This window comes from Micromys minutus (assembly GCF_963924665.1).
Source record: "Micromys minutus genome assembly, chromosome: 1".
Classification (NCBI taxonomy): domain Eukaryota; kingdom Metazoa; phylum Chordata; class Mammalia; order Rodentia; family Muridae; genus Micromys; species Micromys minutus.
The window spans coordinates 107,921,688-107,947,554 of record NC_137969.1 but is presented as its reverse complement, the minus strand read 5'-3'; the positions used below and the strand labels follow the sequence as shown (position 1 = coordinate 107,947,554).

The following is a 25,867-nucleotide window of genomic DNA, read 5'->3' as shown; positions in this document are numbered from 1 at the left end:
GCTATTCCAAGCCCCTCCTCATATGACCCCAAACCTATAAGAGCCCCACCCCCTGACACATCTTCAGGACCTGCCATATTATCTGTAGAGGCTCTCTCTTGAGGGAGCTCTCTAGCACTGAAGGCGCTCCCCCTCCCCCTCCCTCCCCTCTCTCCTCTTCCATATCACATCCTGATCCCGGGGTGACAACAGGAACCCTACCTGCCAAAAGCCTTTAGATGACAGAACAGGGGTGGGGGCCCCCTACCTGTAAGACCCTGGTGAGGGTTACCTGGGCTCGGTGTTCACCAACAGCAAATTGTATCACGGCCACACCAGGGCTGTGGCTATCCTCGATCCTCTCCACAGTACTGGAGTCGATCTTAAGGTCATTGCTAATCTCTGCACTCTGGATGAAATCCTCCGTCTTCAGGTCCTCCACTTTCTTCAGCTCCCCGTTGGCCAGCTGGATGATGGAGCCTTTCATGAAATATGGCGGCAGCGTGGGGGATGCCGTAGCAGGGGATGCCACGGACTGCACCACCGGCAGGTGGATCTGGGCCTGCACCATGGCTGGGTAGGCAGCCTGGGTGACCAGAGCCTCTGGGTTGAAGTTCTCGCTCTTGGGCAGGGCGGTGGTGACGAACGTGTGAGGTACTGCAGCGAACTGGGGTGATGACGTCACTATGGCCGAGGCTGCCCCAGGTGTGTCCATGTCAGGGCTGCCCACTGGGATGAGCAGGGGCTGGGTACCTGGGATCACCAGGTGCTGGGGCAGACCACCAGCATAGGTGATTGCTTGCTGCTGGCCACTCAGGTAGCCGATGACAGGGGGCTGAGTGCCAGCATAGAAGGCCGTGGCTGATAGGCCCACCGGGAGAGGCTCTGACGCGCTGTGTGTAGTCTGAATGACCGTGTGGGGGGACAGCGCATAGGACCTATGGCCGGGCTTCCCTAGGTGCAGGCCACTCTTGTCATTGAGGGTGGATGGGGAGGCCTCTCGGTGCGTGGCCTGCTGTGCCTCCAGGTCGGCTGAGGGTGTGCTGCTGTTGGGCAGGACCATCACGGACCCACGGACCCCAGAGGTATCACGACTGTTGTAGTCTGCTGGGCTTGGGTGGACCACCACGTGCCTGGATTCATAGGGATGAGGCACTGACTTGCTGCTTGCCTTCCCTAGGCTCAGCTCCACAGAAGATGACGCCCCATACCTCCGGCTCTTCTCCATCTCCCCGTTCAGGACCTCCTTGGCCTGCATAGCCTGCTGCAGCCTGCTGCTTTCTGCTTTTTTGGTGGACTCTCGAGGAACAAAGTGGCCTCCAGCGTCACTGTATTGCACAACCACCTGGGATGAAGGCCCCAGGGTAAGTGTGTGCGGGATCATCGTCTGATGGGGATGGAGGTGGACCGGGATGGGTGGAGGAGATGTTGCCCGCCCAGAGCTCTGTGGAGAGCTGGAGATATGAATGTACTGGTTCTGCTGGGTGGGTGGAGGGGACCCCGGGTTGACTAATCCCGCAGCCCTGCTGAGGTGCTGCTGCGGTGGGGGCTCAACCTTATGTCCTGGTGCCTGGCTCAGACTGCCCATGTTGGCCAGCAGGGTGGAATATGCCTCCAGCTGGGAGCGCTGTGATGGAGTGGTGGCCCCTGCGGCTGAGGCCACTGCACTGGTGACCGAGTTGCCTGATGGGGAGATCAGCTGGGAAGGGATAAAGCCCGCATAAGGCCCACTGTATTGGGAGGACCCAATGAACTGGAAGGTATGTGATAGGTGGGCATACTGCACAGGAGACACCGGGGTCCCTGACGGAGGAGGAGGGTACACGGTGGGCATCGTGTTGGCTGTGGGGACTGACCTGGGGGCACTGGGTGGGGAGTAATCCAGCCCTGTGGACAGTGCTTTATGTAAACCCATTCCTTGTAAACCATGCTCCCCGGAAGTCCCTGCTGGCCCATGACGTCCACCCCCATGGCCGCGGCTGCTGGGGGTGCTGGGGAGCCATGCCACACCCTCCACACAGTGGTTATCGCTGGGCAGAGCAGTAGCCTTCTCCTCAGAGGGCCGGCTGGTGGCAGGGATCTCACGTTTCTTGGGAGGCAGGCATTCATTGCTCCGCTCTTGGTTGGATTTCATTTTTCGCCGTTCCCCCTCCACGGTGGCTGTTTCACTGTCTATCTAGCTCTGGTTTTAGTCTGATAAACAGAGAGTCACATTGGATTTCTGTAGGGGATCCAGGCCCTTCATGAGGAATCATCTCCCCGAGGGTTCTCTAGGCTGGCAGTAGCAGCTCCGGATTCTGAGAAGGAGAAGAGAGCAGGAATGGGGGATGGGGACAAGAAAGAAAGAAGAGGGGGAAAATTTAAACATCAGCTCTGGGGCAGAAACCTTACCAAGCCAAACCAACTAATCAACCCACCAACCAACAAAAGCACTATTACCAACAAGATTAAGAGGAGACCCTCTCGGTTGGAATTCCAAAGGCAGATTATGGCCCATGTGTTAGAAATAGATAAAATATTACTTGTTCAAAAGGGCCAGTAAGAATCAAGATAGCGACTAAGTTTAAGGGTGTACTTTTCTCAAACATTTACTCATTTGCTTATGATTTTTGTATTTGCATGTGTGTATGCCTGTGAGAGTTTATGCACACCATGTAAGTAGGCCAGTGCCTACAGAGACCACAAGAGGGCATTGGGTCTCCTGACACTGGAGTTACAGGCAGCTGTGAGTCAGGGTGTGGATGCTGGGACCGGAACTTGGGTCCCCTACAAGAGCAGTAAGCAGCTGTCTTGACCACCGACCATCTCTCCAGCCCAGATGTACTTTCTTAATAAAATAGAGCAGGCAACTCAGCAACTCAAACATTTCTCTACGTTTCTGTCCTCCATCCCTTTCTTCTTTTCTTGGAAGGTGAATGATCACTTTTTCTTTTCTTACAGCACCTCTTGGTGCTCAGGCTGGCCTCAGATTGGCTGTGTAATGAAGGTTGGCCTTGAATTCATAATCCTCCTGTCTCAGCCTCCCAAGGGTTGGGATCATAGTGTCCCTCCACACACACATTTTTTTGGGTAGATGATGCATTTCTACAAATTGTTTTCACAGAAAGGTTGGTTCCATTCCCCACCATTTCTTTATCTGAGCAACTTTATCTTAGTCAAATGAGATCTCAAGAGCTGGGCTTTGTGAAGGAGCAGGTTTTGAATAGAGATGCCTAGTGAGTCTTTGGGCTGTTTCTTCAGCTTCAGTGCCAGAACAAACACCCTTAAGATTTCACCTGGCTTCAAAACTACACTGAATCTATGATAATGCACCCTATCCTAATAGTGCCTTCCACAATACACCCATGTACCCCAACTCAGCAGCTGTATCCCCGAATGATTCTCACTATAAGTCTCAAGGGAATTCCAAGTGCAGTCATTAATAAGGAAACACTACATCTTTGAGACAGTTACAAAAACTATTCTAGTTTTTTTTTTTTTTTTTTTTTTTTTTTTTTTTTTTTAAATGAACCAAACACAATATGTAAGATGAACCCAATCATGGTGACTCATGTAATCCCAGCACGTTTAAGGCCAGGGTAGGAGAGTGACCACAAACTTTAGGCTTCCTTGTGCTATAATATAAAATACTGTCTCATAAAACTGGTGCCTAAATAAGTCTATGTAGGTGAAGCAGAACCAAGGCTTTGAACGTGTCCTTAACAAACTTTAGGTGTGTGCTTTACCCACGAGCCTTCTCTTCCTAGTTTGTCTCGGAATATTCTTTCCCTGACATCTCCTCCTCTTCTCCCCGGTAGGAGCCTGCTCATTATTAACAGAAGATGAAATATTTGCCAAACAAATCACAACCACGTGTCCAAACCCAGCCACATAGTGATGCCAAGAACTCGTACCAAACAATTCCTGTCTCAGTCTCCGGGAGACACTGCATTCTGAGTCACCACCCTTGTGTGAACAATGTCTACCTAGCATGGGGCAGACTTTCAAGGTGCACTGGAGCAGTAGGAGAGAGGAGTATTGCCTCACAGGGAGAAGCTGCGGAGGGAGCAACATCACAAGCTCTGATCTGGGGAGCTGCATTTCTGGGGTTGGGGCCTGAATACATTTTCTTTTCAGATTCTTTTTCCTATGATCTGCTTTAAAACAGACTCCGAAACTGGGTGTGGCCATGAGCGTCTATAATCTCAGCCCATGGAAGGCTGGGGCAGGAAGACTGGGACTTTGTAGACCAGCCTGTGCTTTATAGTAAGTTCTAGACCAGCTTGGGTTACAAAGAAAGACCCTGTCTAAAGGGGGGTAGAAAAAGTAAGCAAGCATGCAAACAAACAAACAAACAAAACAAAACAAATCAAAACGATAACTCTAAACCCTTTCCAAACAGAACCAAACTCATACCAGAAGTTCTCAATCTTTAACCCTTCAAGCTGTGTCTATGGTGAATCAGCAAGATCCACAGTGCAGCATAACCCTTTGCTTCTTTAATCCCTGTATCCCACAACTCCAAACTGCTGGCACCCAGTTTATAGCTGGTGTGTGTGCGGGTGTGAGAGGTCTATCGTTACTGTGTAAGCCAGGTCAGCTGGCCTTCGAGCTCCCAAGGATTCTTTGTTCAGAGTTCATTCTGTCAGAGGGGTGCTGGGGCCACAGATACACAGATACACAGATACATGTTGCTCAGTTTTGGCATAGGTTTTGGAGGTGCAAACTCATGTCCTCACGATCGTGTGGTAAGTGTTTTACCCAAAGAGCCACCTCTCCAGATCCCACTTCTTACCTAGGGCAGGGTGTGAATGGTTTAATAACTCTCTGTTTTGTTTCAACATCACCAAGAGCTACTAGAGGAAGTAACAAAGGACACAGAAGCTGCCCCTCCCTCCTGAGTTTGATCAGGCAGACAGAACCTGAGAATGCAAACGTGTACAGGAAAGTGGAGGTTCAGACCATGTCTGAACACCAGAGTTGTTTCAGTAAGAAAGGGCCCCTCACCCTGACAGGGCAGCCACTAAAGATGGAAACCGAAAGAAGTCGAAAGACTTAAGTTATTCATGCAGACAAAATTAAAAATAGCAAGTACCAGAAGATGTAAGAAAAACAAAAATGGGTAAGGAATTATGCTTTAAATAACTTTATTCTGCAGTACACTTTTCTATCAGGAGGACACAGCATCATTTATAGCCAGTGATTATAAATCCATTGTAAGGACAGACTAAAACCAAACCCCCAAAGGTATTAAAAGCATTGTTACTTTTTGCTGTCTTTAAAAAAATTAAGCCAATCTTTTATCTCTAGACTCTGAGAATCACTCTTAAGAAAGAGGACTGCCACACTCTAACTTTAAAAAGGCTTATTTTATTTTATCTGGATGAGTGTTTTGCCTGCCCGCATATGTACTACCCGTGTGCCTATTGCCCACAGGAGTTGTAAGAGGGAATCAGATCCTTAGGAAGCAGAACTGTTGGGACTTGAACCTGGGTCCTCTACAAAGAGCAACTAGTACTCTTAACCACAGATCTATCCTTTTAGTCCGGCTTCCACTTTCTCATACCAGCTGGCAAGGAAATATACTCATTTAATCCTTGCAGAGGTCTACTCAGAGAACGGGTTCAGGCGGCCCCTGCTGGCAGCACTGGTGCACTGCCCCATAAAACACCGCAGGATTTCATTAGGGATGTTCATGAGTGATAGGTCAGGATAGGAGATGAGAGCATTTGCATACAGTAGTAGTCCCAGCCAGCCAGGGAATGGGTTAATTAGCTCAAGGCAGCTCGAGGGAAGAAAACGCAGGGGACATGAAAGTCCTTTCTGAGCCAAGTAAAATGTCAAACACATTCAGGACGAGGTTTCAGCAATAGACACACAGAAAACGGTCTGAACACATGACTGCAGTATGCAAAGCTGGCAAGGTCCTGTGAAGGCTGGAATGGTTCTCAGAGGCACAGGGATTTATTTATACTACGTTATGATAGAGGCTGGCTGGCTCTTCAGCCCTGGGCGCTAACCGGGCTAATGAACTAACAAGAGATATCAACTGCATGTATTTATTTTTTAGGACTGAGGATCAGACCCAGCAAATAAATGCTCTCCCATTTAGCTCTGTCTCATGGCGTCATATATCACTGATGACAAATCCAAACTCATTCTGAAAAAGCACCCACTGAGAAATAGCGGCACCTTTGCTGGAGCTGGAGATAAGCTTTGATAAAACATTGGAGGGAAAAATTAATAAAGATGCAGAAGTGTCCCAGGTTGAACTGACCGAGCTCTCAGGACATCGTACTAATTGCTTACATTTAAAAATTTTGTAATTAAGATATTCATCATCATCATCCCATGTGCTGTCAGCATGCATGTGGCAATCCAACAACAACACTGTGGAGCTGGTTTTCTCTTTTCATCATGTGTGTCTTGGAGGATCTGACTCAGGTTGTCAGGCTTGGTGGAAATGCCTTTACCCACTGAACCATCTCTGCCTAGAATAATAGGTTTTTAACAGAAGAGGGATCTTGTTATGCTGTCTGGACTCCAGAGACTTTCCTGGCCATGGCTCCCGTGTTGCTACCATTCTAAACCTTCTCCTAAATGTGGGTGTGTTTACCATGCAAGATGGCCAGTTGGAGATGACGAGTTCTCTGTTCTACCAGCTCTCTGAAATAGCTCTTCTACAAAATGGTACTGGAGCCTGCTGGTTTTCTAATTAGCCACTAGGGGGCACCATGCCCCGTTACTGAGCAGTGGAGCTCACTAGCATTTTCATTACATACATATCAATATATCTTGTTCTACTTTTGCACTCTGCCCTTCTTCCTTCTAACTGGTCTCCTCCTTTTCCTAAAATATTAGTCGTTTCTTCTTTTATGATACACACTATTTCTCTCATCATCTCAAAATCTATACAGAAACATGATTTAAATTTGTAGGTCTGTCCAACTGTTTAAAATCGTGACATAGCACTGTTACCTATCAAGTTCACACCTCAGAAAGTCCACACCCCAGCCAGTTCACACCCCAGCCAGTTCGCGCCTCAGCCAGTTCACACCTCAGCCAGTTCACACTTCAGAACTGCTCAACGAGATCTCTTCCACAATATTTCCTCCTCAGAATAAATCTGATGATGTTTTAGGTAAGTTGATAATTTTATATGGGCCACATTGAAAGGTATAGGGGTCACTTGTGTGTGGTCTGCAGGTTGGGCAAACCTTTAGGTTACTGTGCATTCTATACAGGACTCCTGATGCTTTTGCTCAAGTTTCCTTCCATTTCTTTTTTCCTACTATCCTGGCTGAGAAGTGGCAAGGTCCTTCTGTGCTACAGATCGGAGGATAGAGGGCCGCGGGTTTTAAGGTCTGTAAACTGTAAGGCTGCCTAGGATGGAAGGTACTTCTAGAATTAGACACATACGGCTTTAAAAAGCACATTTCAAGAGTATGGAATAAGTGGAGATGCTGTTTCTACACACACTGTCCTGACATTCTCAGTGTGAGTGAACTGGATCCCACCCCCACCGCAACCCCCGCTGGCTCGCACAAATAAGAGAAAGAAATGTAAGATGGCTCATCAGGGTTAGGGCCGGTTCAGTGCCACAAACCTGCAAATCCCAAACATGAAACGTGCCACAAATCCCCAAGTCTATGAGCAGCCACAGGACACAGTGAGAAATTCCACACCCAGTCTCACTCGGTGGATTGGAGTCACAAAGTAGGTTTACTAAAAATGTTGTGTAACGCGAAGATGATTTTTCTTCGTCGGTAAGGCTCAAATACTCGTTTGGGTCCCGTCCTTAAGATCACATTTGACATGCACAAATATTTAAAACTGAGAAGCTAGTGAACGAAGAATACTTCTTGTCCTAAACACGGTGGATACAAAGGATGAGAACCCTTGGCATAGTGACAGAGGTCACAGTGACACTTCATGACGACTTTACCTCAAGTCTTGCCATTTGACTCAATCACCAGAAGAAACTCTGGATGCTAGGGACAGAGGGCCTTCAGTTCGGTTACCTTTGAAGAACAAGTCCAACCCTAGCATTCTTGCAGTATCCAGAAATAAGGCACCTGTTGTAATTAGACGCCCTCAGGGGCGACTGACCCGGCCTGCCTCAAAGGAAGCAGATGCCTACTCACAGCTTTGTTAATTTGCTGTCTCCTCAGTGGGCCTTTGAAGCTCAGTGTCATCATGGGGCCCAGGACAGGTCTTCCCAGCACTATCTGCCCTTCTGCACTATTCGACATTTTATTAGTGTTCTGGTTATCATCTTTAGAGGGAGCAGAAGGCTGGAAGGGATATTTAGTGTGTTGTGATTAATATGCAAATATATCCTCAGAGGCTGGAAATGATGGCATAGAACCAAGAAAGTTAAGATTAATGAGAATAAAAATAAATGCCTGGCCTTGGTTTTAATAACTCAATTAGCTTAGCTGGAGAGCTCTGGCTTAAGAATGTTTTAAATGAAGAAGTCTAGGACTTTTTTATTTTATTTTATTTTTGAGACAGGATCTCAGGTAGCCTAGGTTGGCTCACAAGTATGCAATGTAGCTGAGGATGACCTTGCATTTCTGATTGTGTGCCACCATACCAAGTTTGGGACTCACTAACCCAGTGGTGATGTATGGCACACTCACAAGTTCGAAGCATCATTGTAGTGTGTTGACAAAGAGTGGTCCACCCACCCCTGTGCACCTGAAAGGAAAAACAGTGCACCGAGATAAGCGGACTGAGAATGTCCAAGTGAGTCCTGTACTGTATGAAAACTGATCAAGGACTTTAGTTTTTGTGGTACTAAGTGTCACGTACTAGGGTGACAGAAAAAGAGAAACTAGGCTGTCTTTCCTAGGCAAGCAACATGGTTGTTGGTGGCCCCGATCTGGCTCCCAAGGGCCACTGTAACTACTGCCCTGGCAGAGCACTAAGAATTCTGAGAACCTACGTGTCTTTTAGGCAAGCTCTCTTGAGTGTCAGAGAAAGCATACTCAGGCCAGGTGTGTGGGCGCACATCTGTAAAGCCAACACTGTGGAATTAGAGGGCGCAAGGCTCTGTCCCCAAAGGGCCTAGAAAGAGAAGGAAGGCCTTAGTTTCTCTGTGCATCCTCCCCTTAAGAGGGGCCTTGCCTTTGAAGAAAAATGAGGTCAGGAGGTGCTAGTGTGTATGGGTGTAGTCTCAGGGGGCAGAGGGGGTGTCAGTCAAGGTGAAGCAGAAGAAAGGAGACCTTATTGTTTAACAACATGAACACTTTTTTTGGGGGGGGTGCATATTTGAAGGTGTGTGTGTGTGTGTTTATGTGTGTGTGTGTGTGGGTGGGTGGGTGTGAATAATGAATATGACTGAATTTAACACTTAACATGATTATAACATTTAAAGCCCCTCTAAATAGCAGAAGTACCATTTGGGTGCACAGTAGCTAAGGGAAGCTGTGTTTTAGGCAGAGTGCTTCTTCTGATTAAATGCCTTTTAGATAGCCAGCCATGGAGAAGGGTTCTTCTGGTGCTCTGGGTGGTTTGCCTTACTTTTTTCCTTCCCCCCTTTTGAGATTATGATATAATTACATCTCTCTCCCCCTTATCTCCCTCTAAGTCCTTTCATATATTCCTTCTTGCCTCTTTTTTCCATTAAAAGCTATTGCATTCATGAACCTGCATGTCTGATACATATATATCCCTAAACACAAGCACATACTGTTACTTGTACTGATGATTTGGGGGCTGACCATTTGGTACTGGATAACAAATTGGTGTGCGGGCTGCCTGTCTTGGTGTCCTTGATTGGCAGGTGGCTAAGTCTTGCCCTGTTTGCCTTTCTGTGGGATGTACTATTTGCTGATTTGTGTCAGTCTTCACCAAGGCTTGGATGAAGCTGTAGTTAGGCTCTTGGTCCAATGCCATTCTGGTCCATGCGGCAATAGACAGCAGTGGGGGTGGGGTATCTGGAAACACCTCAAGGCTGTGTTGTCCACCACACATGTCCTTGGCTTTCATGAGTCCAGGATGGAGGGGACAAGGCAGACATCTGGTTTGAGACATCTGTAGAAGCTGCTCACATGGAGAATGTGGCTGTGGCCCAGTGTGGCCAATGTCCACTGGCTGCCTGCCCACTCTGAAATTCCTGGAAAGGCTCAAGACAGGAAAATAACCATCTGGATCCAAACAGGTCCCAAGAGGTTGCATCAGAGTTTTTGAGAAAAGCTGGAAATGCCTTTCTGTCAGGACTTTTCCTGGTTTCAGTGCCGAAGCAAAAAGCATTCAGCTTTCCAGTGTCCCTCATGCCAGAACAGCTTCCTAAGGCGCCCGCATGGCTGGTGATCTGCCACTTAGGCCGGATGGCTGGGCAGAGTTACAGGGTCCTTCGGGAACCTTGATCTGGTCTAATACAAACTACTTTAAGGACAGGGGAAGGTGGCCTTCCATGTGCTACAGCCCTGAGACAAGGTACCAACTGATTAGGGCAGCATTGTCAGGACTGAGAGGAAGTGACCTTGCTGTGCCCATTCTTGGGAATGTCCTGTAACACAGCTTCCTGTAGAGCTCATGGAACATGTCTCCATAGAATATCAATACAAAGTGTTAACGTTATTGTTATTAAATGATAGGACGGTGGCACTGATGTGATCTGACTTTCCCTCTGTCTGTCTGTCTGTCTGTCTGTCTGTCTGTCTCTCTCTCTCTCTCTCTCTCTCTCTCAAACACACACACACACCTATCCCCCTCCTCTTCCCCCCATGACAGGTTCTCCTGTCGTTCAGGCTGAGCTGTTTCTCTTTATTCCCACAAATGCTAAGACTGCCGACATGTCCTATCATGTGCGGCTGCTACTGATGAGAAAGGACCCACTGACGTGCAAGAATTGGCTGCTGTGTAGTGACACGGACGTGGCAAACCACAGCATAAGGTCAAGGAAAGGGCAGACTCCAATCCTAGCTTCCCTTCTACCTGACCACACAATCTTCTAAAATTTCCTTTCCCCTTAATGCAATTTCGATTTCACTTGAATTATACATAGGCCCTGTTTAAGGAGATAATTACTCACACACCAAGTAATTTTATCAGTAATATCTCTGCTGATAAAAAGGGGAGACACTGATTTGCACAGCACTTGGTATAAAGTCCAGGCTAGACCGATGATAACCATCATATGTAGAATTCCACAGACATACCTTCAGTGTTCCTCAGCAATCAGCTGTCCTTCTCCATGTCTCCTGGTCCTGTGGTGACATCAACCTTCCCCTTTCAAACTACCCATCCCATCGAACAGCTGGGCTTTTCTTTCTCCCCCAATTCCATGGCTATTTGGAAGTTTATTGACTTTCTTTGCTTAATAGACAGGGCTGTAATTATAATCATTCCCAGGACAGGATTCCAGTCACACCAAAACAAAAACAAAAACAAGCAAACAACCCCCCCAAACTGAGAGCGGTTCTACACAGGGAGAATGCTCAGAAGGACTGGGTGTGAAACTCAAGTGTGGCACTTCTTGGCAAGGGTTAAGCTCCATGTTCCTGCTCTTACTCTGTTCTTTTATACTTTTTCGATGAGTAATTCCCAGAAGGCATTGTGGGAAGATGGAGCATCCCCTTTTCCCACAGGGAGGGCTGCCAGCAGACTCACACATACATATTTCTGCCCCTTCTCTGCACACCAGTAAGCTAGGTGCCCTGACAGTTACATCCTGTGTCCTGCACTATGGGCTACTGGGGGCCAGATTTCCTGAAGTTAGAATGGTCCAAGACTTCTAAGAGTTAAGGATGTGAAAATCTTTATCAAACTAGAAGAAGTTTGTTTGTTTTTTTTTTTTTTGTTTTTGTTTTTTTTAAAGCACTCTAGGAGGGACTTAAGGTATTCTTTGCCCTTGATGTGAAACTTCCAGATAATTCTTAAGTTCATTTGCCATCTCTCAATCAAAGGTGGTCGTACACTGGTTTCCCTTCTATGGGTAGTGTAGTTGAAATGTAACCTGAAGGTTCGCATTTTAGAAATGAACCCCTAAAGCAACAGTGTTGGGTGATTGGACAAGGTCAATGGGGGGGGGGGCTCTGCCCTAAAAAATGATTACTGTCATTATTGCAGGTGTGGGTTAGTCATGGCAGGTGTGGGTTAGTCATGGCAGGTGTGGGTTAGTCATGGCAGGTGTGGGTTAGTCATGGCAGGTATATGTTCTTGGCAGGAGGAAGAAGCTGGCATCTGATGAGATTTGAACATGAAATGTTGCTCCATGGGCTCTTGGGTTCAAGCACCTTGACTGAGCTGGTCAAGTTGTTTGGGGAGGTTGTGGGACCTTTCGGAGTAGGAAGACCATCCCTGGAGTACATGGGTAACTAGACTTTAGGTTTTATATCATGGCCTCCCTTCCTCTGGACTTTCCACTGCCCTGACTATGAACCTGGGATAAGACCAGCTCCCTCCTGCTCCTACTAAACTATCATCCCCACTATAAGAGACCTTTCTTCTTAAGTTGATTTTTGTTGGGTATTTTTGTTTCAGAAATGTGAGCCATACCTACACATACAGCTGGGTTTATATTAACCAGTGTGATGGTACTTGGGTGGGAGGTCCACAGAGGTGTATGCATGTGCATACACATACACATAGGAAACTGCATATGTGCCTGATACAAGTTCCACTGAGTCTGAAATCTTGCTAAATGATGAGTGTATGAAACATAGTTCTCAGAGACAATAAGGCTTGGGGCCTTAGTGTTAGGCCATAGGCTTCTTGTCTGCAGGATCCAGAACTAATTCTAGCTGCACATTACACAAGACTCTGGGACAGCCGCCATCACAATGCCTGGAGTAGGGACTACAGTAGGAATTTATTTGTGTGTTCATTTATTTACTTATGTTTGTCTGTGTATGTGCACACGCACATGTGTATGCAGGTATGTGTGCATGTAGACCATAATGCAACCTCTGGGCTTCCTTTTTCTATTTTCATTTTAAAGACTGGGTCTTTGACTGGCCTGGAAGTCACCAAGTAGACTGGTCAGCTGGCCAGTGAGCCTCAGGGACTGTCCCATCCCAATGCCGCTCCTTTTCCTCCCAGTTCTGGTAGTGTGCACCTCAATGTTTGGCTTTTTTATTTGGGTTCTGGAGAATCAAACTCAAATCTTTGCATTTCATCAACTGAGCCCAACTGCTCCCCAGCCCAGCTACTGAAATGTAAAAAGCACACAGCAGGTGATCCTGATGGGCAGCCAGAAGTGGGAACCCATGACTCAAATCCCCACCATTCCCACATCTCAGCCACTTTAAATGCAACTGCAAATGATCTCTACCACCACTGCCAACACAAGCATAGCATTCTCATCTCTCTGCTGGAACTTTAAAGATGAACTGACATGTCTCCAAGTGAGGGGCCAGCAAGACCCATTACAATTGTATTAAACAACCATACTAACAAACAAAGCCAAGACAGAAACTGGAAAGTAACAACTGCTGGTAAGAATGGAGAGAACTCTGAGGGTTCCTGATGCCAAGACATAGTTTGTCAATCTCTCAAGAGTTAAGCACAGCCTTGTTCCATAATGGAGCAACTCTACTTCTATAGAACACCTCTGATGGTTAATCTTCATTGTCAATTTACTGGATTTGGAGTAGCCTAGAAGACATGTTTCTGTGTGTGTGCTTCCAGGGAGGTTTAACTGAGGAAAGACAATCCATACCACATGTGGGTGGTATCATTTCATGGTCTAGATGAATGAGAAGGAAAAGGAAAAAGTGAGCTAAGGACCAGCATTTATCTGACCCAGCTTCCTCAGTGTGAACAATGTGACCAGCTGCCTCATGAGCCTTCCTTTCCATGGTGTACTGTGCTTTCGTCGGGCATTTTGTTCCAGCGACAGGACAAGTAACTAGTATAGTACCTAAAAACCATTCAAAGAAATCAACTCAAACAAACACTGGAACCCAATGTTTCCAGCAGCACTATTTATAATAGTCAGAATCATTGTACCAGCCCAAATGCCCATCAACAGAGGGACAGAGGAGCAGTGGGGTATGTTCCTCATCGTACAACCGTCCGGCCCTCATTCCTGACAGAGGGCTGAGATTCTGATGCACACAGTAAAGCAGATGAGCACCAAGACATCGTGCAAAGGAAAAAAGCCATACCGAGAGGAACATTATCTGGTTTGACTTACATGAAACACCCAGTAACAGTAACGTTCAGGAGGGGCTGGGGAGAATTGTCAATGAAAGCTCAGGCTTTCGGATCCCATCGTCTGGAATGCTGGTGGGTTGGCTGCTAACATGGCAGTGCTTAATGCCCCCAGGCTGTATGCTTGAAATAGTTAAAAGAATACATTTTTATATCAGGCATATTTCAGTCACTAAGCAGGACACAGCTTGGTTGTGATATTTAGTGAATGGTAATTGTTTTTGAATGACACCACACCTTAACCCTACCTCACTTCTGTGCAGCCCCATAGGTTCCCAGGACACCTGTGGAGTTTGTATCTCACGGCTGAAATTTGGGGGCATCAACTCCTTAAGAACTACAACACAGGGCTGGCGGGATGGCTCGCTGCACAAGTATGGCGGCCCAGGTTCCACCCTGGAAATCCATGTAAAAGTGCCAGGGGAGTGCTGAGTCCACAAAGCTGCCTTGTGTCCTCTGACCTTCATACGCCATCCATGTACATATCACGTAAGAGCATTGCGCGTGCGCAGACACGCACACACACATGCACGCACGCATTTGTCCATGCAGATGCCTGTTACATCCTGTGACAACTCCCGAGAATCTCGACAGACCTATTTCCTCCCCGGCCATCCTTGGTTCTGGTTTTTCACTGCAGTGTAAACCCTGCCTCGGGGCCCCAGCCGGGTGTTAGGACTCGTGTCTTTGTGGGCACCCTGTTTTGCCCCCTCTAATGGATGGATGGATGGATTTGTGGATTCTAAATGTGGTGCAGTGCAGTTGATAACTTGGAGGACAGGGAAAGCTGCACCTCTGAAGAATCTGCCTTGGAAATTCCCTTTCTGTCATGGACCCACTAGGGAAATGACAACCCTGAGACGGCCCAGATCCGGCAATACCACAGACTGTCCAGGATGCTGTGGCTCGGGTCCATTCAGGGGGTCTGGACACCATTGCCCTCTTAGCAGCCATCTTACTGAAACGCTTCAGAAGCCTTTGGATTGATGGGAAGGAACAAGCTGTTACAAAGACGACAGTTTTATTGAAACCAGCCTAAATCAAGTGGAGAAAAGGGTAGCTGTAAAAATCGGCCAAGGTAAGAATTCTCTCTGAAACAAACGTTTGTTTTAGAATCGGGGGTGAGAGGGGGCGGGTGACTCACACTTCTGTGAATGGGTCGCTGCATTCTGACCCTTGGAAGATGAACAATTCATTTTGTAAAGCTCAGCAAGTGCAAAAACCTACTTTCTCCCTCCGTTCATTTCAGAGTGAGGCTGAAGAGTGGAGCCCGCCATGCCTGGGTCGTTCCCAATCACCAGCAAAAGCGACAATGGGCTGACCAGCTACCTGCAGCTGTTTTCAATCAGAAAGCAGAGCAATTATGGCAGCCTCTCCTGGGGCTCACATGCAGGGCCACATGAAGCCAAGGGAACATTAAGGATGTTTGAACCAGCTCCCAGAAATCTACAGTGTTTGCCTGCCAACCGCTCGTCTTCGCCTTGGCTGGGCATCATTAACTCCATTCGGTATTCATTCAACAATCAAAAATCTACATTCTTCCCGGATGAATGGCGATGTTCTCTGATCTAGGGACACTGTCACAATGACTGCACTACACGGGAGATGTCAGAGTATTTATATATGCTTCAGCCTATTTTTCAGCACTGGGTCTTATGGAAGAAGGGACGCTCCACTCTGAAATCCCGAGCTCGGCACTGTAAGACTGTTGGATGTTAAGACTGTCAGGAGGAATGCCTTGCTGAATCCTCACACTTGAGACTCACTCTGGAGGCCTGAGATACATGGCTGCCTTTGTGTTACGTAAGATCCAGGCTGGCTTCCTAGCTGCGGGGCTTTGGCTACTGGTGCCTTTAGGAGGACCATCCAGTTTTGTAAGATCCACTTTCCTCTCTAAGAAAAATGGAGATAAAGATGGATCGATGCTTAAGAGCATTTGCTGCTCTTACCGGGGACCCCCGGTTGGTTTCTAGAAGCCACACTGGGCAGCTTACCTGCCCGCAGTTTCATTCAGAGGTTCTGGTGCCCTCTTGTGGCCTGTGAGCACCTGCACGTGTACAGTGCACACACAGACTAGCAGGCAAGCGCAGTACACATTTAAAAATAATAAGAAAGAAAAGGAAATGGGCCAAGAAGATAGCTTAGTCAGTAAAGTCCTTGCCTTACACGCACGAGCTCCTGAGTCTCATCTGCCAGAATCCCTATTAAAATCCCGGTGTGGAGGCACATGCGTGTAATCCTCGTACTAGGCAGGCAGGTGGGTCCTTGGAGTCCACTGGTCAGTAGGCCTGATCTACTTGGTGATTTCTAAACAAGGCAGATGGCACGTGAGAAACATCAGTCCCATGCACATGCACACTAAGCACGCTCGAGAGAGACATGCACACGGAGAATGAACATGGAGATGCTCAAGGGATGAGGACACAAATAGTGCCATGTCACTCCAAGTAACATTCTGCTTTCAGTGCTCAAACATCCGGTTCCCACTGCGGAGAGAAGACACTAGCCGTCAAGACTATGTGGGCTGTTAAGTCTGGTTGTCCTGACGCCCCTGGTAAAACTTAGTTTCTGGTGCCTCAGTTTTCTCATCTTGGAGGTGGGAGCAATATCAGTTCTAATCCACGTCCAGTACAAGTGCTAGCTTGTTGTAAGTTCAGGCATGAGCAGAAAGCTTGGCCAGGGCTGGAGCATGGTAAGCCCAGGAATATCAGCAGCTGCGGTTATCTCCTGGGAACGGGTTTCCTCTTCTTATCTATCTCTTAGTTTCTATCTATGCTAAAATGCCCTCACTGTCAGCCTGAGCTTTTCCCAAGGTAACAAGGTACATCATAAGTACCAGTCAATTCCCGCTTCACTTCCCTTAATGAGACACCTCAGATCTTGGTTCAAAAGCTTACCAGCTCTTCAAAACCATTTTCTACACAACATTTCATGTATGTATGTATACAGCCACATATATATATATGTGTGTATATATGTATATATACACACACATATATACATATATATTCACATACAGATATACATGTATGCATTAACTCATAGATATACACACACATGCATATACTCATAGATACGCAAATGCATATACTCACAGATACACACATGCATATGCTCACAGATACACACATGCATATGCTCACAGATACACACATGCATATGCTCACAGATACACACATGCATATACTCACAGATACACACATGCATATACTCACAGATACACACATGCATATGCTCACAGATACACACATGCATATACCCATAGATACACACATGCATATACTCCCAGATACACAAATACATATACTGTGCACTTCAAACTGGAATAAAACTCTGCATAACAAGTGGTCAATTGCATCTGTATTCAGACCCCAAATTAAAATGTCTGATATTTTAAATCTGCTTTTGTCTGGAATTTCCACAGCCTTAGACAGGCATAAAATCTGGCCAGGTGCTGACTGTGTTCAAGGCTTTAAGAGCAAAGGAAAGATAACAAAGGGTGCCGACGTGATTCGAGGACCTCGATCTGAACAGGTAATAAGATGCTCAACAAATAGAAATGTTAAAAAGTGTTGGTGCCTGTTCCCTGGGCTCATTTTCTCTATTAGCAAGGTGGCCTCGGAAAACATACATCGGTCCAACTACTGTTGTGGTAATAAAGTGCCTGAGGCAGGCTACTTTTGAAGAAAAGAGGTTTATTCAGCTCACAGTTTTGGAGGCTGGAAGTCTAAGGTCTGTCCAGCAGACACATCGGTTTGGACTCTAGCGAAGTCTGAATGGCAAAATGTGGGGGCAGAGGTGGAAGGAAAAGGAAGTTTGAGTGATTCAGGGGTCAGGTCAGGTTTCTGTAACAACTCTTTCCAGGATACCAGCCCCCTGTTTCTGAGTCAGGGCCCCAGAGAAGGAGGACCTCTCACTAGCCCATGTCTCTCTAAGTGCCACGCCATCTCCTAACACTGTCACCATGAGAAGCAAATCTGCAGCTTATGGAGCCCTGGGAGCAAAGGGTGGGAGCACACCGACAGCCAGTCCTCTGCTTCGTCTGTAAAAGTCAACAGTGGAGCGTTTCTGAGAACGCTAGCATGTAAAAAATTAGGTGGTTTATTACTTCCAGTCTGTCTGTCTATGATTCTGTATATCTGCGTATCCATGTATCTATCTATGTATCTATCTATGTATCTATCTATGTATCTATGTATCTATGTATCTATGTATCTATCTATGTATCTATGTATCTATGTATCTATGTATCTATCTATGTATCTATGTATCTATGTATCTATGTATCTATCTATCTATCTATCTATCTATCTATCTATCTACCTTCCTACCTACCTATCTACCTTCCTACCTACCTATCTACCTAACTATCTACCTATCTATCATTTATCTATCATCTCTAGAATCTGTTGAGAATACCTACCATAAGAATTCAAACATCTTTCCTGAACTTGAGCCTCATAGCTCAGTTAGGGGTCAGGAGTTTACCCTTTGGATGCGCCAACATCCCCGTATCATTCCTCTCAGAATGACACCCATTTGAGAACTACATTCATGCTAATGGTTATGTACTGTGTTCATAGGTGAGTGGCCAGAGGACTGCTTTTAATATGACTGCATCGCTTAGATCCCATGGGAGAGGGAGGACTGTGAACCGCAGCATACTTGACTCCTACCTCAGTCTTCTCATCTTAGAATGGGACAATAGCAGCCACTCTGCAGGCGACAATTCAATGCATACTAACCACTAACCACTTGGTGTGGTGTGCCTTCTGGATGTACTAGCTGAATGTTGGGGGTGACGAACAAGATAGAGTTGTTGGTACATAGAAGCTACCGTAATTACCCGGTCTTTCCACAATCTGGTAGCAAGTACTTCATTCTGCTTTTGCTAGCATTCTCTTGCTAAAAACGTAATTTATTTGCCATGATTGATTTAAACAAAATAAGTTCTTCCTCATTCTTGAGTTTGTGTAACCGATAATTTTTTATGTGTGAGTACACTGTAGCTGTCTTTGGACACACCAGAAGAGACCATTGGATCCCATTACAGACGGTTGTGAGCCACCATGTGGTTGCTGGTAATTGAATTCAGGACCTCTGGAAGAATAGTCAGTGCTTTTAACCACTGAGCCATCTCTCCAGCCCGATACTTGTTTTTCTCTGATTATTTCCGACAGTGTGAAGGGAAGGGCATTTCCTGTATCTGCTCTCCTCAGCCAGCATCGAGGCTAATTCCAGGGCAGAGGCTGTATGCAGTGTAAGAAAAGAGCTGGGTGCTAGCTTCAGTTCCTCACATGTGTGAGAACTCACGGTTTCTCAAGGAATTCACATCGGACTGGAAAGGAAGAAGGCCTTTATGTTCACAGAGAATAATTCTGCTTTCTTTCTCCCTTCTCTTTTCTCTCTTTCCATTCCTCTCTTTATCATCTCCTGCCTTCTTTTCTTGCTCCCTCATTCCTTCCCTCTCGTCCTTATTCTGTCTTTCACGGGACACCCACACTTGTTTGAGACAGGGTCTTACTCTGAAGCCCAGGCTCAACTTGAATTTGTGAAAGACGTCTTGATTCATTCTCCATCAGGTGGCATTACAGGCATGCACCACTATGTCCAGCTTTGAGAAGATAATTTCTTGGGCTGCAGAGATGGCTCAGTGGTTAAGAACATTGACTGATTTTCCAGAGGTCCTGAGTTCAGTTCCCACCAACCACATGGTGGCTCACAACCATCTGTAATGGGATCTGATGCTCTCTTCTGGTGTGTCTGAAGACAGCTACAGTGTACTCACATACATAAAAGAAATCTTTTAAAAAATAGAAGATAATTTCTTGGCACTGATTAATTTGGCTTTCTCTACAACACACACACACACACACACACACACACACACACACACACACACACACACAGACACACACACACACACACACATTTATGGGAGGCTTTCATTAGATAAGTGTGTAAATAACAAATATACAAGTGCATTTTAAGAACACACACATTTTTAAATCTTGTTTGATAGTCTCGGTTTATCCCACCACAAAATTAGTATTCCTCTCTCTTCAACAGTTTTGCCCAATTTATATCATCCCATTTGCCTTGTGGTCTGGTGGGTAGGAAGATGAAAAGCATCCATAAGGCAGAGACTAAATCAATTAGTAACAACCGCCAGTGTGGAGAGTAATGGGTCCATCACACGCATCTGCAGCCATTCAGAAAACTCTATGGTACTGGGCAGAAAGCTCCTGCCTGGCGATCCAGAAGGGACAGGGAGCTTAGGCAACCAGGAAAGCCCGGGTGACAAAGTGTAAATGCACACATGTGGTGTCTTCTTTCAAGATGACTATTTCAATTAAATGCATGGGTTTGCAAGTCCCCTCATGCTAAATGCCAGACCATCCCACCTCACAGGGACATGGTTTGAGCCAATTCATCCCAGGCCAGGTGAAGCCTATAAAGAATGACTCTGAGATGCTTAGAGGCTTGGTGACAACATTACAGTCAGATGATGGTGGCAACAGGGACTCAGGAAGATCTAGGGTGGAGTTCTAAGAGAAGGCTCCCACTTAAGGGATTATCACAAAATGGAAAGCAGGCTACTCCCAAGCAGAAACATGATGAGGAGGTAGATAGAGAAGCATGGGGCAGTGGAGGACACTGTTGATTGGTTGTTCAGTGGCTTTGAGGTACTTATTTAAAGTTACAGGTTGGGCATCCCTTACCCAAAGAGCTTGGGGCCATATATGTTGCACAGTCACCAGTTTTCTGGATTTGGGGATATCTGCACCCCTACACTGGGACACTTCAGGGATGGAAAGCAAGTCTGAACATGCCAGATGCACAGCCCGAAGGCCATTTGAGACAGTATTTTTAGAGCACTTGGACTTTGCCTGAGACTCACCATGAAGTCAAGTGTGAGCTTTCTGCCTGTGCCCATCAGACCAGCACTCAGTGAGTCCCAGATTGTGTAGCAGCTCAGACGTGGGATTTGGTATATCAGGGATTCTCAGTCACTCATTGTCCACGTTGGCAAAGGGTTTGACCAGCGCCTGGGAAACCCCAGGTTCAATCCCAACATTTTAAAGGGGCCACGTGGTACTACACCACTGTTATCATAGCACGAGGGAGGGGGAGGCAGGAAGATCAGAAGTTCAAAGTCACTCTCAGCTGTTTAGGGAATTTGAGGTTAACCTGGGAAAGAGATTCTGTCTTTAAAAAAAAATCACCATGGAAACATATCGACGGAATGTCTCTATCTTATGAAATACGTTTTTGAAATTTAAGAGAGGAGGGTAGACCCATCCTGAATGTGGGTGGCACAATGTCGGGTCCTGAGACTGAATAAAAGAGAGGAAACGGGAATGCCAATACCCACCCCTGTCTGCTGAGAACACGGTCTCACGGTGCTGCCATAGCTTCCCAGCCATGATGAATATATCTCTCAAAACCCGGCCAACATTAACTCTGCCTCCTTTAAATTACTTTTATCTGGTGTTCTGCCATACCAACAAGAAGGGTGACCAGTACACCAAGTTGATGGGAGACTTGCTTTAATTATGTCTATTATATCTCTATTGTCTATAGGGGACAGTTCTACTCTGGGGCATCTGGACTAACCCAGGCTTACTTCAGTTTGCTGAGGGCAGAATCCAGCTATGGTGGTTGCTCAGAGGCCCATATGCTCATCCATTACTTAGCACCCCAGATTATAGGTGCTCAGTGCGCAAGGGTGCTAAGTAATGGTGATTCAACTGATTTCAGTGGTGATTTGCTGTCACCTCCTATGTCTCTCTATGCTAAGAACACCTACTCCTAGTGACAGGTGACTCATCTGTCACTTTTCTACCATGCTCTTCTATGTTAAGACACAACAAAACAGCAGTGCCTCCCTGAAACAGAACATGGTAGGGGATGGAAACCTCAGATCTTCCCTCTTTAAACTCCATCTACCTTGTTCTGTTTTGTTCTGTTATAAGGTCTATCATTGCCTTTGGAACTTTCCAACTAAGCCTGACTAGCTGGCTATTCATCTCCAGGGATCTGCCTGTATTCACCTCTACAATGCAGAGATAACAAGTGACCAACTTCTTGGGGGTGGTAGTGGCAGGGTTTCTAGACAGGGTTATTCTGTGTACCCTTAGCTGTCCTTGAACTCACTCCATAGACTAGACTGGCTTCGAACTCAGAGATCTGCCTGCCTCTGCCTCCTGAGTGCTGGATGAAAGTCATGTGTCACTACACCCAGCTAGCTTTTAAAAAAAATGTTATATATCACTTTTTTTTCAATGATAAAATTGAGAAAAAAAGCACCTTAAGGGAGAAAGGGTTTGTTTTGACTAATGGTTCAAGGTTATAATCTATTACAATAAGGAGATCCTGGCAACTGGAGTCTGAGGGACCTGGTCATGTTGCATCCAGTCAGGAAGCATAGAACCAAGACTGCTGTGCTCTGCTTTTTATATAGTTTAGAACCCAAGCATAGGGAATGATGCCACCCATTTTTAGGGTTGGTCTTCCCCTGTGAATTAATATAGTCAAGGAAATTTCTCACAAGCATCAATAGATCCTCATTTCCTAGGTGGTTCTAGATCCTTTAAAGTTGGTAATCAAAGTGAATCGTCTTGTAGTTTCTGACAGTATTAAGATCCCCATGTTTGCAAGGCAGGCATTTTACCAACTTCACAGCCCTTCATTTCTCCCTGGCAACCAATCTCCCAATTCCCTCCTAAAGGCTATGGACTCATCAATAGAGATAAATACACAACACAGGCACATCGCTAGGGAGTTCCTCTTACTGACACCAGTGGAATTGAGCAAATGCAATGCCTGTATTTGAAGTCTCACAATCCAGCTTTACACATGACTTCTGTCTCCCTTCTCATTTCTACTTCCCACCCACACCACGCAAAACATGGACATGTTTCAGACAGAAGCCCTGTGACTGAACACCAGCACCAGTCATGGGTGTCTGCCTCTTCCTAGCTCACTCCATGATTTAGAAGGCTCAGAGGGAATGTTTTTCTGACCTCCCTTGGCTCAAATTGGGGAAAGATTCCATTACTCTCTCTCACTGAGTTTCAAAGCACAGAGAAATGAACAGGGATGTATTTAATTCTAGGAATAAGCTCCTTGCTGTTGGTTATGTCTTGGGAATAGTAATGTATACCTGCTCATTCATGAATAAAAATTTCAGAACCTACAGTCAAGGTCCAAATAATTGCTAGTTTATCAGTATTTCCCCTGCAGTATTTTTTTAAAAAATAATTTCCTTGAGAAAAAGTAGATTATGTGGCAGTTTCTCTGTTCCTTGTGTGAGCTGCCAAGAAAATTATGAACAATCCTGAGCCTAATGGACCCCCGTAGTGGATGAGATGACACCAGGGCAAACGCCCAGCATTCTTCAGGGGACACATCTCACTTTGGAGACTTCTTTGGATTATTTAACATTTTATTTTACTTTGTATCAGTGTTTTGCCTGAATGTACATATGTCCACCAAATTTGTACTTGGTGCCTGAGGTCTGAAGAGAGCGCCAGATGCCCTGGAATTGGAGCCATTTTGTGTGGAACTGAAACTTACCCTCTACAAGAGCAGCAAGTGCTCTTAAATCACTGAGCTCCAATGTCAGATGTTTTAAATTAGAATAGCATTCTAATTGCTTACAAATTTCCTTTGTGTTCGCTTTCTCTCCTACTAGTGACTCAAGACAGCAAGCTCATTTTTAATTTAGGCATCTGCCAGACATTTTTGGCAACAGAAATCTTGAGCAGACCAAGTTTTGATTGTAATAAAATAAATAAAAAAGAACTCTTGGAGGTGTAGACAAAAAACAGGGGTCATGTAATTATATGCATGTATGTTTATGTACATATGCATATCTCGTTCACAGAAAGATGACTCAGGATTTGAATGACAGTAGGAAAAACTATAAAGTAGAAATCTCGTCTATTTTTCACCAGCCATTTTTGGCTCTTTTTTCCTCTTCAATCTGATTGTCCCCAACTCAATCTGTATCTGAGGCTGGACTTCAATTCCTGGTTCTTCTGCCTCCATCTATAAAGTACTGAGATTATAGTCATTGTTCCATCATTTAAAGACTGATTTGTTTATTGTTTTATGGTATGCAGGTGTATGCACGAGGATTTCCATGTGCATCTTTTTAGTACAGGTCCACACAGAGGTCAAGAGAAGACATCTCATCCCGTGGAACTGGAGTTCCACTCAGTTGTGAGCTACCACTTGGGTGCTAGGAATCAAACCCATGTCCTCTGCAGGAGCATCCAGTGCTGGTAACTGTCCCGGCATTCCGAAACATTCATTTCAAGCCAATTTGAAGAAACCTAAATCTCTTTGGGATTTATGCAAATCCCACAGAGTTTCAGCTTTATTTATAGTTATTCCATTTATAAAACCAAGTATCCTATAGAGAAGACTGAAGTCCAGAGAGATGATGTTTACTGAAAGGGACCCTCAGCTTGGAAGTGTTTTCAGTAAATGAATCATCAGGCCCAGACTCACTCTTTCTCACCCCCAGTTTCACTGTACGCTCTGTGCAGAGGAAGGCTACAGGCAAATCAGCTTTTGGGAAGCTGAGACTTGGGCAGTGACAGTGAATGGGGAAGAACGGTAGAGAGAACTAGCAATGCCGAGGGAATGGGATAAGTAAGCCGGGGTAGCCAAAGGCTATGAAGCATCTTGGTAGGAATAACAAGGGCCCAGCTATACTAGATGAATACAGTGGAAAGAATGTGATTATGACGAGGAGATGCTGATGACGTGTAGGACTTCAGGGGTCTGGGAAGAGGGCTCAGTTGTCAGTGAGGACCAAGCGCAGATCTCCAGAAATTGCATGAAAACCAACCAGCTAACCAACCAAACCAAGGAACAACCAGCCAACCAGGAATGGTAGTTCTCCCTTGTAATCCAGTAAGAGGAGCCTTGGGGACCTCTGCCTAGTCAGATAGGCCCGGGTTTCTAATGAGAAACCTCAGAAAAGAAAGTGAACGTTTCCTGAGAAACAAGACTCTGGGTGTCCTCCAGCCTCCACATGCATTTGCACACACCAATAAGATTATAGAGATTTTTTTTTTGTATATATGCATGTATGTATACATGCATGCACGTCATGGGTACATGTGGAGATCAGAGGATAACTTGTGCGAGTCAGTGTTTCCTTTCAACCTAAGCATGTCCTAGGGATGGAATGTGGTTGTTGTACGTAGCCGAGCCATCTCTCCCGCTGATGTTCAGTTTTAAGAAGCTTTCAGTAAGACTAATGTCAGCACTTTTGTCCAGGAGATGAACAAGGGCTCATTGCACAGAAAGCAGCTCTGGATCCAGGGAGGAAACTGAGGCTAGGCAATATCGATGAAAGGCAGCAAAAAAGCAATTCATGCCCTTCTTCTTTGGTTAGGACAGGAAAAGGGATTAAAGCATTGTCAGCTATATTACACAAAGCCAAGAAACTGATGAAAATGCTAAGATGGAACCTTACTAGACTGGCAGTTCCCAATCTCTCTGGATGGCTTCCATGAGATTCCAGGCCAGAACTGTCACTGCTGATCACTGGATTGAGTTGTCTGGCCATCATGACACAGGAAGACAGTTCCACAAGTCCTTCTTGGAAAGAGAGGGTCTTATGGTACCTTAGACGGGCTTCCCTTTCTCCGGACTCAATGCTCACACGTGCGTTATTGGTGTCCAATCTTACATTTGCATATGTCCACAGGAAGTAATGTACTCCCAT

The 25,867-nt window shown here is 45.9% G+C and overlaps 1 protein-coding gene across 2 annotated transcripts in view; it reads right to left on the bottom strand.

The window, feature by feature from the left end:
* Nucleotides 1-25,867, bottom strand: part of ATXN1 (ataxin 1) — a 393,467-nt gene that overhangs the window by 14,864 nt on the left and 352,736 nt on the right. For both annotated transcript variants that reach the window (XM_080933829.1, XM_080933830.1), the window contains exon 7: nt 272-2,276. In XM_080933829.1, the coding sequence (XP_080789955.1) occupies nt 272-2,113 (1,842 nt within the window). In that variant the 5' untranslated portion in view covers nt 2,114-2,276. The remainder of the gene's footprint in view (nt 1-271; nt 2,277-25,867) is intronic.